Source organism: Neopelma chrysocephalum, unplaced genomic scaffold (genome assembly GCF_003984885.1).
Source record: "Neopelma chrysocephalum unplaced genomic scaffold, ASM398488v2 Primary Assembly neopelma1_26b, whole genome shotgun sequence".
NCBI classification, from domain to species: domain Eukaryota; kingdom Metazoa; phylum Chordata; class Aves; order Passeriformes; family Pipridae; genus Neopelma; species Neopelma chrysocephalum.
In genome coordinates this window covers 3,013,344-3,027,180 of record NW_020897696.1, presented here as the reverse complement: position 1 = coordinate 3,027,180, position 13,837 = coordinate 3,013,344, and the positions used below count along the sequence as shown (strand labels likewise).

Here is a 13,837-nt window from a genome sequence, read left to right as displayed (position 1 = left end):
CTTCAAGTACTTCCTTCTTATTTGTACAGTCCTTCAGCTTCTAAAGGCCACACTTGCTCCAGGACTCATTCAGTAAGAGCTAATCTATTTATCTCAACAAATAAAACCAGAGTATTACAAATTAGCATCCTCTGTACTGATCCTTTGTCTTTTTTCCTGGCATACCACTGTCTCTAGAGCAGCTGTCATCACCCCCCCCCTCAGAGAGTGCCTTTGATCCTTGGGAAGAATTAGAGCACACAGTTCAAGATGACCTATTACCAAAGGTGAAAAAAAAAAACCCCTCTTGATGTCAGGTTAGAGACATAATCCAAAAGAGGGAACTTAAAAGTTCAGTGTATCAGGTGCTGCAATAAATATAGGGCTTTAGAATATGAAGCATTTAATACAGAAACACTCTGTTGAATTAATGCAAGCTTGAATATAAGCCCTCAAACCTACCACAGAATCACAGATTACATCACTAAAGGCAAAAAAAAGTTGTTCCACACAACTTGAGTGGAGATACCTCTTATGAAGGCAGCATTCAACTGTTTGCTAAGTGATCTGTATGAAAACAAAGCAATCTTAACTGCAAAAAATATTCTGCCTGGACTAGCTATATTTTCAAAAAGTTGAATAAAGCATCTCTTCCATAGCAAGACGAGTCAAGAACATCTTCACAGTTCATTCTGGCAAAGTGTATAATAAAATAGTGCCAGTATAGGTAGTTTCAGAGCTTAGATGCTTCAAACACACTGTGACAGGATTTGGAAATATTGCTCAGCATTCATTGACTCAGAAGCTCAGCCCCTGCAAAGCAAGTTTAGACCTAAAAGAGCATTTCTACAGGTGGGGATCAGAAAGGTCAGGGAAAGAAGACAGAGGTCTCAAATTGATGGCTCTTCCTGACCTCAACGAGCTTCCAGATAACCTTCAGACACAGGAAGAGATGCAGTTGAGATGCAAACGAGATGCAAACAATTCACGCCTTGTCCAAGTGCCTGAATGGCAGCAAACTGACACTCTGCATATCTGCTCTTTTCCCTGTCAGTTAAATTCCTGAATGCAGTGGATGTGGATCAATATCTCAGTACCTGGTAATCACATAAGCCACAAAAGGGAATCTCATTTTGATTTCATAGAGCTTTTCTGCTCGAGTACTGAAATAACATGTAGTTAGTGATGAATATGCGTCTGTGTTACTAGTAAGAAAGACAAAGTGAGAAAAAAAATAATTCAGACCAATGTACTGAGCAGCAGAAAGATGAGTGAGATTTAAAAACCATAAAGGGTAAATTAAATAGTTTGCCAACAAAAAAATTCTTTGATGCCAACCATTTTTCAAAGTCAGTTTCAAGTGTGTACAGCAAATCCTTGTAAAGCTTTAAAAAAGCCACAAATCAACATTTGGATACATATGGCATTCTAGTTTTTAGGAGAGAGAACCAAGAACTTACTGAAAAGTTGTTCTGTCTTGTTCAATAGTTTCTTGAGTAAACATTGCAGAACTACCACTATAATCAGAATACTTAAAATGCTGGCACGACTCAAATAACTAACCATTTAAGAAGTTGGGTATAAAAAAGATTTATGTAGTAATACCAATTCAGCACACAAATTCCATGCTTCACGAGTTCTGCTGCTGTGTAAGAGTCTTTCTAACATCTATGCAGATAAGTTCAGATTTTTAGGTCACTGCATGCCCAGATCAAAACAGCAGCAAAATATCTACCACTACAAGCAGCTATACCCAATTGTGCCTTTAGAATGCAAACTATGCAGAAGTCTAGATGATCAGTGCCTGGCCACTGAAATGGGACCACACACACAAACTTCAGTGTGTGCATGCTGTAAAGAATAATGTTACTTACTGAAGAAGAGAAATGCATACAGATTCTGTTACAGATATGATACAATCAAGACGGATTAAGTCACTAGACATTCAGATTAGGGAGAGGAGAAAAATCCTTCAAAGACAATGTACAGATGACAAGCCAGCATTACAAAGAACTCTAAAGGCACATTTCAGGTAACATGTTTCTGTTAAGACCAACCGCTTACACACGCAGGCACAAACCTTAACAGGTACTTTCCCCCACCCCCCAACAATTAAAAAAAAAATTAAAAGAGAAGTGCATTTTCAGTAATATTAACACCATTCAGTTAATCTGTTCAGTCCAAATGTTTAGCAATATTTTCCTTATGGTGATATGGATTCTCTGCACTACTCCAAAAAAACCCAAACAGGCAGGATTAGTAAAGGTTCAACTGTTGTACTTAGTTAATATTACTCATCAGAGCCCACTGGTCTCTTCTGTGCCCTCTTGTAGGGCAACCTCCTCGGTGAAGCTTTATCTGGGTGGAAAAAAAAGAAAAAAGGAGTTACAGTTGCATCAACTGCAATTGTTACGTGACTATGTATTTTTCTCCTCCCAAACAGAAGGCAAACTGCCCCGCTAATGCAATGTATCACCACAGAGAAGCCAATTCAAGCAACTTGTTCAGCCTTTTTCATACTAAATAGAAGGTAACAAAAAAACGCTTCCATTCTGTAACATGCAACTCCAGGGTGAGGTTTGCTCTAGCCAGTTACTAAAATACGAAAAAACCCAGAACCAAAAACCTACACCATCTCCACCCCACTTGTCTGTTTAGAAAACTTTCACGTTTGGTAATTACGCTTCCATAAAGTTAATGAATTATTTTGATCAATACTGACTTGAGTTTGCCTTCCTAAAGAATTTATGATTGACTCTCCTTTAAGCAAGTTCTCTTGCATAAAGCATTAAAGCATTTCCACATTCATATAGATTAGCAGCTGAAGATAAGTGTTTTTCTTGTGAAAACCCCCACTTTTCCAGAAAGCATCCACATTTGACTATGAAGATGCACTTTGTAATCAGATACCCCATATGAAGATTCTTGACTGTGAGGGCGGTGAGGCACTGGAACAGGTTGCCCAGAGAAGCTGTGGCTGCTCCATCCCTGGAGTGTTCAAGGCCAGGTTGGATGGGGCTTTGAGCAACCTGGTCTAGTGGAAGGTGTCCCTGCCCATGGCAGGGAGGTTGTAACTAGATGAACTTTAAGGTCCCAATACAAACCCTTCTATGGTTCTATGATTATTGTAGAGAAGCTTCAATACTCTGTATGAAGTGCTAAAGTGATTGCTATGTACACCTGCTGACTTAAAAACCGCACATTTTCTTAAAACAGAACAATCTCCAATAACTTCATTGTTTAGAGTATGTGAAAACACAAGGAGCAGCCATCATGCCATTATGAGCCAATCAGTACAGTATGAAATGTCTTTCAGCAATAAAAATTCAAGAACCTCCAAGATTTTGAAGGCCACATATTTTAAAGAATTCTAATGTAGAGTTCTAACTGAAGCTAACCTGGAGCTGAGAAAACAACAATTAAGAACAACTTAATTGTTCAACTTACATCAGTTTTTCCTAGACTTCAGATATGAAAAGATATGAATATCTATTTGTCTTAAGAAAGGGACTGGGACAGGACCCAAACATTACCAGGATTTGAACCTGTTTAAAGATAGCTTGTTATTTAAAAAAAAATATAGCATTTAGTTTTTCTTGCTAGATTGACACTTCAGATTTCTGTGCCTGGATTTTACACTATCATTCTTGTGTCTCACAGAAAACAACGTACAAGAAAGCTTACATCTTCACAAGTAGAGCAATAGTCATGTAAATAGAGTAAAAAGGGTGAAGGAATAAAAAAAGCAAAGTCATCAGCTCCTGGCACACATCAGAGCTAAGGCCTCTAGCCCTTCTACACTGAATGAAGCTCAGAATATGCTTATTTCATCAAAAGAGCAGTCTTTGCCAAGTAAAGGTAGGTCCCACAAAGGGTTTTCAAAGCACTTCTCTTTACATGTCATCTAGGATGCACTTTGTTGAGGCTCTCCCACCTCACACCAGACAATGCTTCTGATGATAGTTCACCCAGGATAAGGAAGACACAGGAAGATAAATCTGATTAGTAAATTATTATACCCAAGGGTGAGGTTTGTTTCTCACTGAAACAAGATGCACTCAGCTATTGGTCATGAACACTCCCTCCACTGTCCTTATGTAATATCAGTTTGACATTACACTAAGGTAGTGGAGAAGGCAAAATACACATCTGCCTTTTAGATAAAGAGTTCTGGGAACTGTTAGAAGAGACAACAGTGCTTCAGCAGCATCCTACTGAAACTATGTAACTACAATATAACCAGAAATGCATACACAAAATACATGAAAACATAAATTTAGAAGTACATAAAATGTGTTTGTGCCATTGCACGCATCTGTTCTGTTATCTTTTACTGCTCATGCTACATCACCAGGCATTGCATGCAGGAAGCTGTACTTCTATCCATGTCCAATTATTACATGGACAACACATTAACCACTTTCACTCTGCAGCTCACAAAGGGTTTGCCTCACCTCTTCTACTCTGCACTGAAGCCATGGGAAAGCAAAAGAAAAGAAAGAGTAAGAGAAGTTAGAAATATCCACAAACAGTCTAAGGAAATCAGATATTTAGTTTACTGTTGTCATTTCAGGTATCAAGTAGAACTTAATCATTTTGGATTTGTGAAGGACATTAATACCAAGTTTTAATGTGGCTTTAGTTAATATACACTTCTAATACTCATTTAAAACTTTGGTCTACAGGCAAACTTCCAAACAACCTACAGAAACTTTGAGATGACAGCTATTTTCTCCTATTTAAACCTCCTTTGTAGAGATTTTATACTGTTAAAAAATAGTCTACAGACCAAATTGTAAAAGTCACCAATAGTCATTATAGAACAAACTTCACTGGTTGATCTAATAAAGACCAGGCTGCTAAAGTAACAGTCTAATCATTAAGCACAGTGCTTTAGACAGTTTTTTATTCCCTAGAAGAGTTGGATGCTGTTCTGAGAAATGGGTATCAGTTACTTATTCCATTATAATTAATTGATCAAGTAGGTTTGTGATGCTCCAGTTTGTGGAAGGCAGAATACTTACTTATTTGATTTAAAGTTTCTTGGGGAATCCAGCTCATATCAACATCATTTTGATTTGATGTTCCCATCTCTACTTTCTGTACCGGTCTTTTCCTCTGAAAATTCAAGAAAGAAAAGATTTTTCTTTCAAAGAAGGTTTGGATAGCACAAGTATAAGAAATTACTAAAAATGCTATATTTAATGAATTGTAATTATTTCACTAAGGCACAAACTTAAGGCTAGTCAATGTATGGAGCTGTCTTTGGAGTTAAAGCTAAGCTATCCTTCCTAATAGCAATTTATTCCTCAAGCCTCACATTACCACTTCTTATGCCTCACAATACTTATTCCACATAAAGACATCAAGATTTCATGCACACCTGGGCAAGTTCATTATACCTGTTGCAAAAAATAGCTGATGATTAATCAAACTTTGTGATGACCAGTTTCATTATGCTTTCTCAGATTAGTACAACATTCTTGTATGTCACCTTGCAAAATAGATGTCAACACACAATAATCATCCCATACTTTTTCCCAAGTGAAGCTACTTCAAAAATATGGTAAGCCACACCGCACAAAGGCATCACCTATTCATTGCATACAGATGAGACTTCAAGCTTTCAACAGTTTTTACTTGCCAAACCACATACACAGACAAACCCTTAGTTGTTATTAGTTAAATTAATGCAATTACAAATGGAATTACAAATGCCTAATCAGCATTATGGCAAAGCTTTGATGAGAACTAAATAAAGGACTAGACAGCTGTTTTCCCCAAAGTCTGTTCTGGATTAAACTAATAGGCAGAAATAGAGAGCATGGGGAAAATCTACCTAGTAAGTAGTGAATGAGAAGACACACACATCCAGTGACTGGAAGGTATCAAAGCTTCCAATTCAGCTTCAGTGTGGTGCCAAAGAGCAGACCAAAAGAGCATGAGCTGAGCAATCAAAATGTCTTCGGTTATGAAGTTTTAAAAAACTCTCTAGTTTCTCCAGTAAGCTCTAAGGTTCTAAAAATAAATCTTCTGAAGTTTTACTTGTACTGTCATATTCCAGAAACAATTACTGAATTGCTTTCTTTCATATCAGAAAGGTTTTGTATTAAAACAAGTACATAGACAAACACACTACCCACCTTCCTAGATTCTAGCAACTGATGTAGGCCAACAATGACAAGTAGACCAAGTCCAGCGAGGAACATGTACATGAAGATCCTTTAAAAAACAGTTTAAGAAACCATTAAATGAAAATCTTAAGTTCTGAAGAGGGTTTACACAGAGGCACAGAATCTAAGCCTAGCTTTGGCCACATATGAACTTTTGTAGGGGAGGAGTGGGGGAAAAAAACAATGATTTTGAAACTGAAGTGCTAACAAATATTCTGACTCTGACTTCAGAAACTGTAATCAAAATTAATTCTGAACAACAGAACATTTGAAAAATGCTTTATAAATTAGAAAACTGTTCTAAATAAATACTGAAATTATGTAACTTCAAGAACTTTTTTGCACTATCATGAAGTTTCAAGATATTGGATTATAGGCAATATTTATGTTTGTGATAGCTTCAAGCACTTACAAACCCCTTAAAAATCTCTTACATGCTTTTAGTACACCACTGCAAAGCGAGTGCCGGTAGGACTTAATTTATTTGCAACAGAGCTTTGAAAGACCTTGCTTATCTTGTTCTGTGTTCCACAGTTAGAATTCTACCTATGCAATCAGTAGTTTTTTTTAATCTGTGTATTTAGGTTTGTTTTGAAAAATTTTACCAGAAATATCAGTAGATACTTAGCAAGAGGTGAATATAAGTTAGATCTAAAATTAATTTGGGAAGTAGGCAGTTTACAGGTAAAAAACCTATTCCAAGCTGAACATCTGAACTCAGATTTATGATAAAGGAAATTATGGAATTAAACTAAACAAGAGACTTAATTGAAAATCCCTGTTATAGGGTAATTATTCACAGGACATTTGCACAAACTAGTTCTAACACACTGAATTCTTTTGAGAGCTCCTTTTTCAGAGTATCACACTCTTTCGTGTGACCAATTTTTCTTTCATTTATGTCATTCTATTTGAGAAATATGAATTAATGCAACAGCTATTTCTTTTGGCTGACCTTTTTTAAAAGGAAGCTTGCTCAGCAGGCAATTTCTACCTGTGGTAGGACAATTCAGATATTTAACATTGTCTATAAGTACTTCTGAAGAATAATTTTTTTTAACTCAGGGGTTCACTTAAAATTCCACTCCAGTGTTAAAACATTTAAAAGCATATGAGCACAGTATATGCTTAAGACATATAAGGTTTGTCAGATCTACTTATCTCTGAAAAGAATCACTCCTGAAAGATACCTTCTACAAATAGGGGATAGTGCAAAGAATGATTGAGTTCCTCTACCTTGTACTCCAAATACATCTTTTAGTTTATATAACCTTAGATTATACTGGAGTGCTCCAGAAGAAATTTATTCCAGTCTTGACAGCAGGGCCCACAGCCTAATACTATGGACCCTCTGCACCTCTTAACTCTTAGGAAAAACCACAGTAGCATAACAGCTTGGAATTGCTATGTACCTGTATAACATCCGGTCCTATTCCAGGCTTATGTCCTCTGAGCTAAAGCACATCTGTAAACTGCTCATTGACATAGTACCAATCCTGAAGATCCCCACTATTAATACAGACTTTAATTTTGGGAAAAAGTTCTTATTTTCAGTCTGTCAGCATTGTATTTGTCAGATGCCTGCTACACCATCAACATAGCAGACCTAACATTCAATAAAATGAGGATACAGAAACTATTCTCACTGGCACCATCAGTAACCTGCTCTACCAGGACACAAACTAAACTTGCATCTCCAGTCTCCTTACGTTTCTCCATCCAGTCCATCTTCTTTTTCAATAATTGTAACAGTTTGATTGAAGACAGCATCTTGAAACATGTTGCCCTATAACAAAGTTTGCACATAACATTTCAAACTAATTTGTTAAACACATACACAAATGTTTATCTTTTTCCATGTTCTTGGAAAAATTCTAGAAAGCAGTAACTCCTGCATAAGACTTTATTAAGTTAATAAGTAGTGCTGGTTTGACTCAACACATAAAAGCACAAATGTTTCGCTCCAACTGCAAAGAACAGTCTTGATATTAGCAAGACAGTCACACCTGGCCTTCAGTATGTTATTTCCTATAACAAGAGATATTACATACTACGGGTTCTTATTACGACTACCAAAACACAAAGGTACAGAAGCCTGTGACCTTTGACCTGCACCAAAAGAAAAAAAGAATCCCCTGTTTTATCCCTATTTATGCTTTTGCATAGTCTTCCCCCAGATTGTAACTATTGGCCATTTATTTGCCTAAAATAAAGTTTGCAGGTGGCATTCAGGTTGGTAGTAGGGTTTGTTAGCATAGTCCAATCTGAAAAGCACTGTGAAAATTAAGTTATCCTAAACAGAGCTTTAGCTTTGGTTAGTTGGTTTGGTTTTTTAGGAGTACATCCCACTACTATACAGTTCTAAGGCCTTCTAGCTTCCACTGATGACACAACTTTAAGTGCAACATATAAAGAACTGAGAGTGCCTGGGCAGCTAATGTGAAACATGTAAACAGTCACTTACTGTGCTTATGTATCTAGTGATTCAGCTAAATATTACAAACACATTCACTTTATGAAGCAGTAGTAACTCAACTGAGCAGTTCTTTCCTGACACCTCCACATTAACTAGGAAGATTCAGATTAATTACATCAGGCTTACGTTTACATCTCTGTAGTTAAGATTGATAACTAGACCGAAAGGACGACCACCCATAGGCTCAGCAGGGATGAAAGAGTACTCAAACGTGGCTTGTCTCTGTGGTGGAACTACTGTGTTCAAAGAGAGAGCTGTGAAGTTCTGAATGTAAAACTGGTAGTCTTGGGGATACCGGAAAGAAGCATCAAGAGACTCAACAATGAAATCCTCTGTACCCTTATTGGTGAAGCCCACCAGAAATTTTACAATGTTGTTCGCTGGAAAGTCTGAAACACAAAAAAATATTCGACCATTAGAAACTTCATACACCACACCTAGCCAATTTCTCAACAGAGAGCACCTAGAACAGACTCTGTGGTTTTAGAGCTTCATTGGTTTATGCACACAGATATAGTCTAAGCATTGGTAAAGAGGATGGTAGATTAGCAGGGGTCTCTTACCTTCACCTTTCACAAATAAGATGGTTGTATCAGCACTAGGTGAGGCTTTAGGCTCTCCCGACAAGTCTTCTTCCTCTTTTTCTTCTGTCTAAGACAAGAGACTTTTTTGAAAAAATCCTATAATGAACAGTGAAGCAAAGACCATGCTTGGTTCATGAGAATCCCATGTGGCAAAGCAAGCAACAACGGCAAGTACCAAATCCTACTGTTGCAGGATTAGCACAGTCAGTCTCCCTCTAGACTTGATTAGCATCACTTTCAGCATTTCTCTTTCTACTTGTTATATTTGACACAGTACTAATCTGAACTGCATTTAGCTCTATTGAAAGGTTTATAATCAGAAAGCATCAGCGTGGTTTCTGTTTGGGGGTAGAAGGAAAAGAACAGAGTCTAAATGTTAAGTGTTCACATCTAAGATACTCCTATTTAGAAAACAAGAACTTCCAAAATACAGACAACCATAGGACAAATGAGAGTTACTTTCACCATAGAGGGAGTGTTTAGTAGCTTTCTATTCAGTTTTCATTAGTTAATTGTATGTATGCCTGGAAACGGTTAGACTGCTGGAACTAAGCAAGTTCATGGACCCAGTTGTTCAAGTTCACCTTTGTGACGAACTTTTTAATTTGGTAAATGCAAGCATTAAAGGCTTATTTTCCACTTGGGGATCATGGGATCATCACTGCCCCCACCAAATAAAAACAAGACTGACCAGTCTTGAACAGTCTCAGCTAATTGCTTGCAAGTCAGATCATTTGATTTCAGTGCTTAAATCGACCACCTGAAGCAGTGGATATCCTACTGGATCTGTCGTACACATACCATGAACTCAGGAACCAGAGCTGAGCACCTAGCATCTTGATTTCAAGATGCTATGCTGAAGTATATCTTCTCTTTCAGTGACAAATAAAAGAAATGTCTAAAAAGTGTAATGTTTTGTAACCAAGCCATAAACTATTTATTAAAAGCAAAATACATTCGAAAGGTTATTTAATAATACTCTGTCAGTACTGACATAGCATACCTTTGAACACTTAGCAAAGCTGGTCAACCATAAGCTCACCAGCTTACCAACATCAGTAAAATCTGATACAACGAAAGAACAGTTTACCAGGTCTATGTTCTTATTACGCGTCTTTGCCTAATGTCCCAGACTTCCTTATTTGAGAGAATTTTGTACACTAAGTGTCTAGCAAACCTAATACTCAGCTCCTATAAGCAGATCACAAAATGACAAAGTATTTAACTTTTTTGTTTTCAATTTTTTTTAATTTGTCTTGTAAATTAAGTTTAGTTAGCGGAATTCTTTTACCTGTGTTGTCTTGTCAGATTAGTTTTGCTTAGCATGAATAACTAAGGTTTCCGAAGCCTTAGGCTGCAAGCTGCAAACTTTCACCTTGAAAAGTTGAACAAATCTTGAACTGTTGCTTAGCTATGTGAAGGGAGGCTGTGAGACCAGTGCAAACTGAAACATTAGGAAGCCACAACTGTCAGCAGAAGATGCAACCCATCCAGATAAATACAGATAGAGAAATAACTCAATAAGGAACAAGAAGACCCCAGAACAAAAATCACCATTAAATCAAGAGGCATGTGCAAGGTGCACAAAGAACAGGTGCACAGGTTGTAAGAGTATAAAAGCCCAGGGATTTTGTTCAGGGTTCTTTTCCAGAGGGACCCAGCTCAAGCTGTCCCTATTGCAGTAGCACTCAATTATTAAATTATTTTTTCCTGGAATCAGACATCTGAGACTCTGCTGAGGGAAAACTTATGTCAAAGAAATTTTTTTAACGTGTGCCAAGCTGAAGCAAGTGATCCTAAACAGCAACATGCTCACAATATACCCTGCAACAAGTGTCAGAGGCTAGGAATGTAGCAAGTGAAAACGGGCTACAAAACAGATGTTCTGTTGCCCCTGGAAAGTAGATACAAAGAAGCCAGAATTAAGTAGTCCAATAGCGCAATCTTTTTCTCAGTTTACTGAGGTGCAGCTTAAGCTACAAAAGAACTACGGGGGCTCCCATGAGAATCTGTTTCTCTCACTTGGTGTTCTTTTTTGTGACCTACAGTTTTGGCAGGATGTCCCCATGTGGTTTCTCAACTTGTAATTCAGGAAGAAAAGATAAATCCTTTTGACACTTCAAACTGAACACAAGCTTAATTAGACATGTGGAAACAGCTATTTGAAAATAATGTTACTAAACTCATGCGTAAATTATCCAGCTTGAAGCACTTTTGGTCTAATTCATACTTCTGAAGTAACACTCATGTAAAACTACCAAGTCTGTTGGCTCATCTTCTTCAACTTCAGCTTCATCATCCTCATCTTCAACTACAGTATCTTCCACAGCTTCCTCATCTTCTGTAGCATCTTGAGCTGCAACTAATAAACCTGAACCTACCAAAACAAAATTCAAGAAAGCCTTTTTAACATCTAGTTAACGAACAGAAAACTGACACTGAAATACAATTCTCAAACTAATGTTTGAAGAAGTTCTTAAAAATCTGTCCAATACAGTGTTTTGAAGCCTCAGTTGCAAAAACCTCACATTAAAATGATGCCTGTGTTGATCTTTCAGCCTTATTCCTTCTCTAATAACTTTCTCACCTACTCGTTTATCTGCCACCAAGTTCAAAACCAAAAAGTTTACAGTTGGATGACATAAAATTCAGCATTCACTCAGCAATGCTTAAATTTGCAGAAAGCAACAAATTTGCCTTAAAAGCTATTGCTTAATTTTGGAACATGTTAACATATGAAAATATTTTAATTTTGTAATTTAAAAAGTGAAAATAAGACATTGCTATTGCCAGGAAATTAATTTAGTAAGTACTGTTTCTTCTAAGACTAGCAAGTCTACTAAATGATTAGCATACTGATAACAGAACAGCACACTTTGAAAGGTAGATAAAAAGTTATTATTTTTTGCACCTATTTTCACTCAAGTTTTAAAATATAAAAAACTCTTTTTTTAATATGACCTCAATATAGTGTACTAATATATCCATATATGCAACAGAACCACAACATTAGTCAGAAAAGAAACCTGACCTAGAGTAACGCTCCAAGACAAGTGCAATCTGATAGTTCATTGCCTCTTTGCTTTCATGGAGCCAAGCCTCATACATTCAAACACTGGGCAAATATGATTAACAAAAATATTGGCCATGGGACAAAGTTCTGTCCCTTTGCAGTTTACAGCAAAGGCAAGGCTGAGAACTTTTAAAACACGTGCACAAAACTACAGATTGTTTTGTTAATAAACCTAACGTTTTCCATATATGAAAAAGTAGAAATGAACGGATGTGATTGATTTACCCAAGTCTGAAAAATATCTAATTGCTATAAATACGCATTTAAAACAAATATTTAAAAATTTTCACTGGAAATAAGAATCCTTGAGCAGGACAAGTATATCCGAAGACTAAAGAATTGTCAGTCAGAGCTAGAAAAAGCAAACACAACCCCTCCTCTCAAGTGCCTTCAGAAAGTACACTCAAAGACTTTTGCTCGAGCACGTGCAATACTTAACCTAAGCATTAACTACCGTGATTTTATTTGCTGAAGTTTTAAACTTGCAAGTGTACGAAAGATTATTTCAATTTAAAAATGAACAGGGTACAGGTAAGCCATAGGCACCCTTTGCTGCCCAGCACACTCTTTCATATCCGTAGCTTACAGTCTTTTCAATGGATGTCGGAGGGGCTGATGATGATGTGGCAATAGCGCGAAAGGAGAGCTGCCGGCTGTGGGAAGGGACTATCACACAGTGCGTGCTGCAGCACACTGCAAGAGCTGGATGAGAAGCCTCCCTTCCCTCTCCTGCCTTCCCAAACTTAGTAGTAGGGAGGCAATTTCCAGACCATGAATCAGATAACGCTGCAGCGTAAACAGAGATTAGCGCTCCTCGGTGTCGCCAAGGACATTCGGGGGTGGCGGCAGAAGAGGTGGGAAGGCAGGGTGGCAGCCAGCGCATCTGCTGGGGAATGTGGGAACCAGCACCGCCGGGGAGCGGCGAAAAGAACAAGCACTCTGCCCCGTCCCCAGGCGGGGTCTGGGCGGGCCGGTGTCACGGCCCGGCCCGGGGACCTGGCGGCAGCCGCAGGGCCCTGCCCGACACCGCGGACTGCTCTACTGGGAGAGACGGGGGCCCAGCCCCGCATCCCGCCGAGGCGCCCTCGGACGGAGCCGGGGCCCCGCAGGCAATGGGCCGGGCCCCGAAGCCCCGGCGGCCACGTGCGCGGTGCGCCCGGGGCGATGAATGAGCAGCGCCCGCCGGCTCCCGGCGGGAGGGTCGCGGAGGCGGCGCTGGGCTCCGCAGGCCCCGCGGGAGCGGCTCCCCCTCCCCGGACCGCCAAGGGGATCCCTCCCGCCCCACCACCGTTCTCCCGTGCCCGGGCAGCGGCGGCCGCTCATCCGCCCGCCCTCACCTGGGCCGCCACGGGCGCCCCCGAGCAGCAGCGCGGCAGGGAAGACGAGCAGGGCGAGCAGGAGCAGCTGCGACAGGCGCCTCATGATGGCGGCGGCAACAGCCCGGCACCCAACGCAGCCAGCCCCGGCGGTGGCGGGTGGCGGCCGCTGCGGGATTGTCTAAATGGCGGCGGGTGCGGGAGCGGGCGCTGGGACCTCCTCCCGCTCCTCCATC

At 39.3% G+C, this 13,837-nt stretch overlaps 1 protein-coding gene across 5 annotated transcripts in view; it reads right to left on the bottom strand.

The window, feature by feature from the left end:
• SSR1 (signal sequence receptor subunit 1) overlaps positions 1 to 13,837 on the bottom strand; it is a 24,630-nt gene extending 10,793 nt beyond the window's left edge. The window contains exons 1-9 of one of the 5 annotated variants that reach the window (XM_027676238.1): positions 13,623 to 13,837; positions 11,471 to 11,589; positions 9,192 to 9,279; positions 8,755 to 9,017; positions 7,862 to 7,938; positions 6,123 to 6,201; positions 5,004 to 5,097; positions 4,434 to 4,448; positions 2,274 to 2,337 (exon numbers count right to left, since the gene is read on the bottom strand). In XM_027676238.1, the coding sequence (XP_027532039.1) occupies positions 2,274 to 2,337; positions 4,434 to 4,448; positions 5,004 to 5,097; positions 6,123 to 6,201; positions 7,862 to 7,938; positions 8,755 to 9,017; positions 9,192 to 9,279; positions 11,471 to 11,589; positions 13,623 to 13,707 (884 nt within the window). In that variant the 5' untranslated portion in view covers positions 13,708 to 13,837. Of the gene's footprint in view, positions 1 to 1,356; positions 2,338 to 4,433; positions 4,449 to 5,003; positions 5,098 to 6,122; positions 6,202 to 7,861; positions 7,939 to 8,754; positions 9,018 to 9,191; positions 9,280 to 11,470; positions 11,590 to 13,622 lie in introns of those variants that run through there. The other 4 variants (XM_027676240.1, XM_027676239.1, XM_027676241.1 and 1 more) reach the window with 4 other exon arrangements.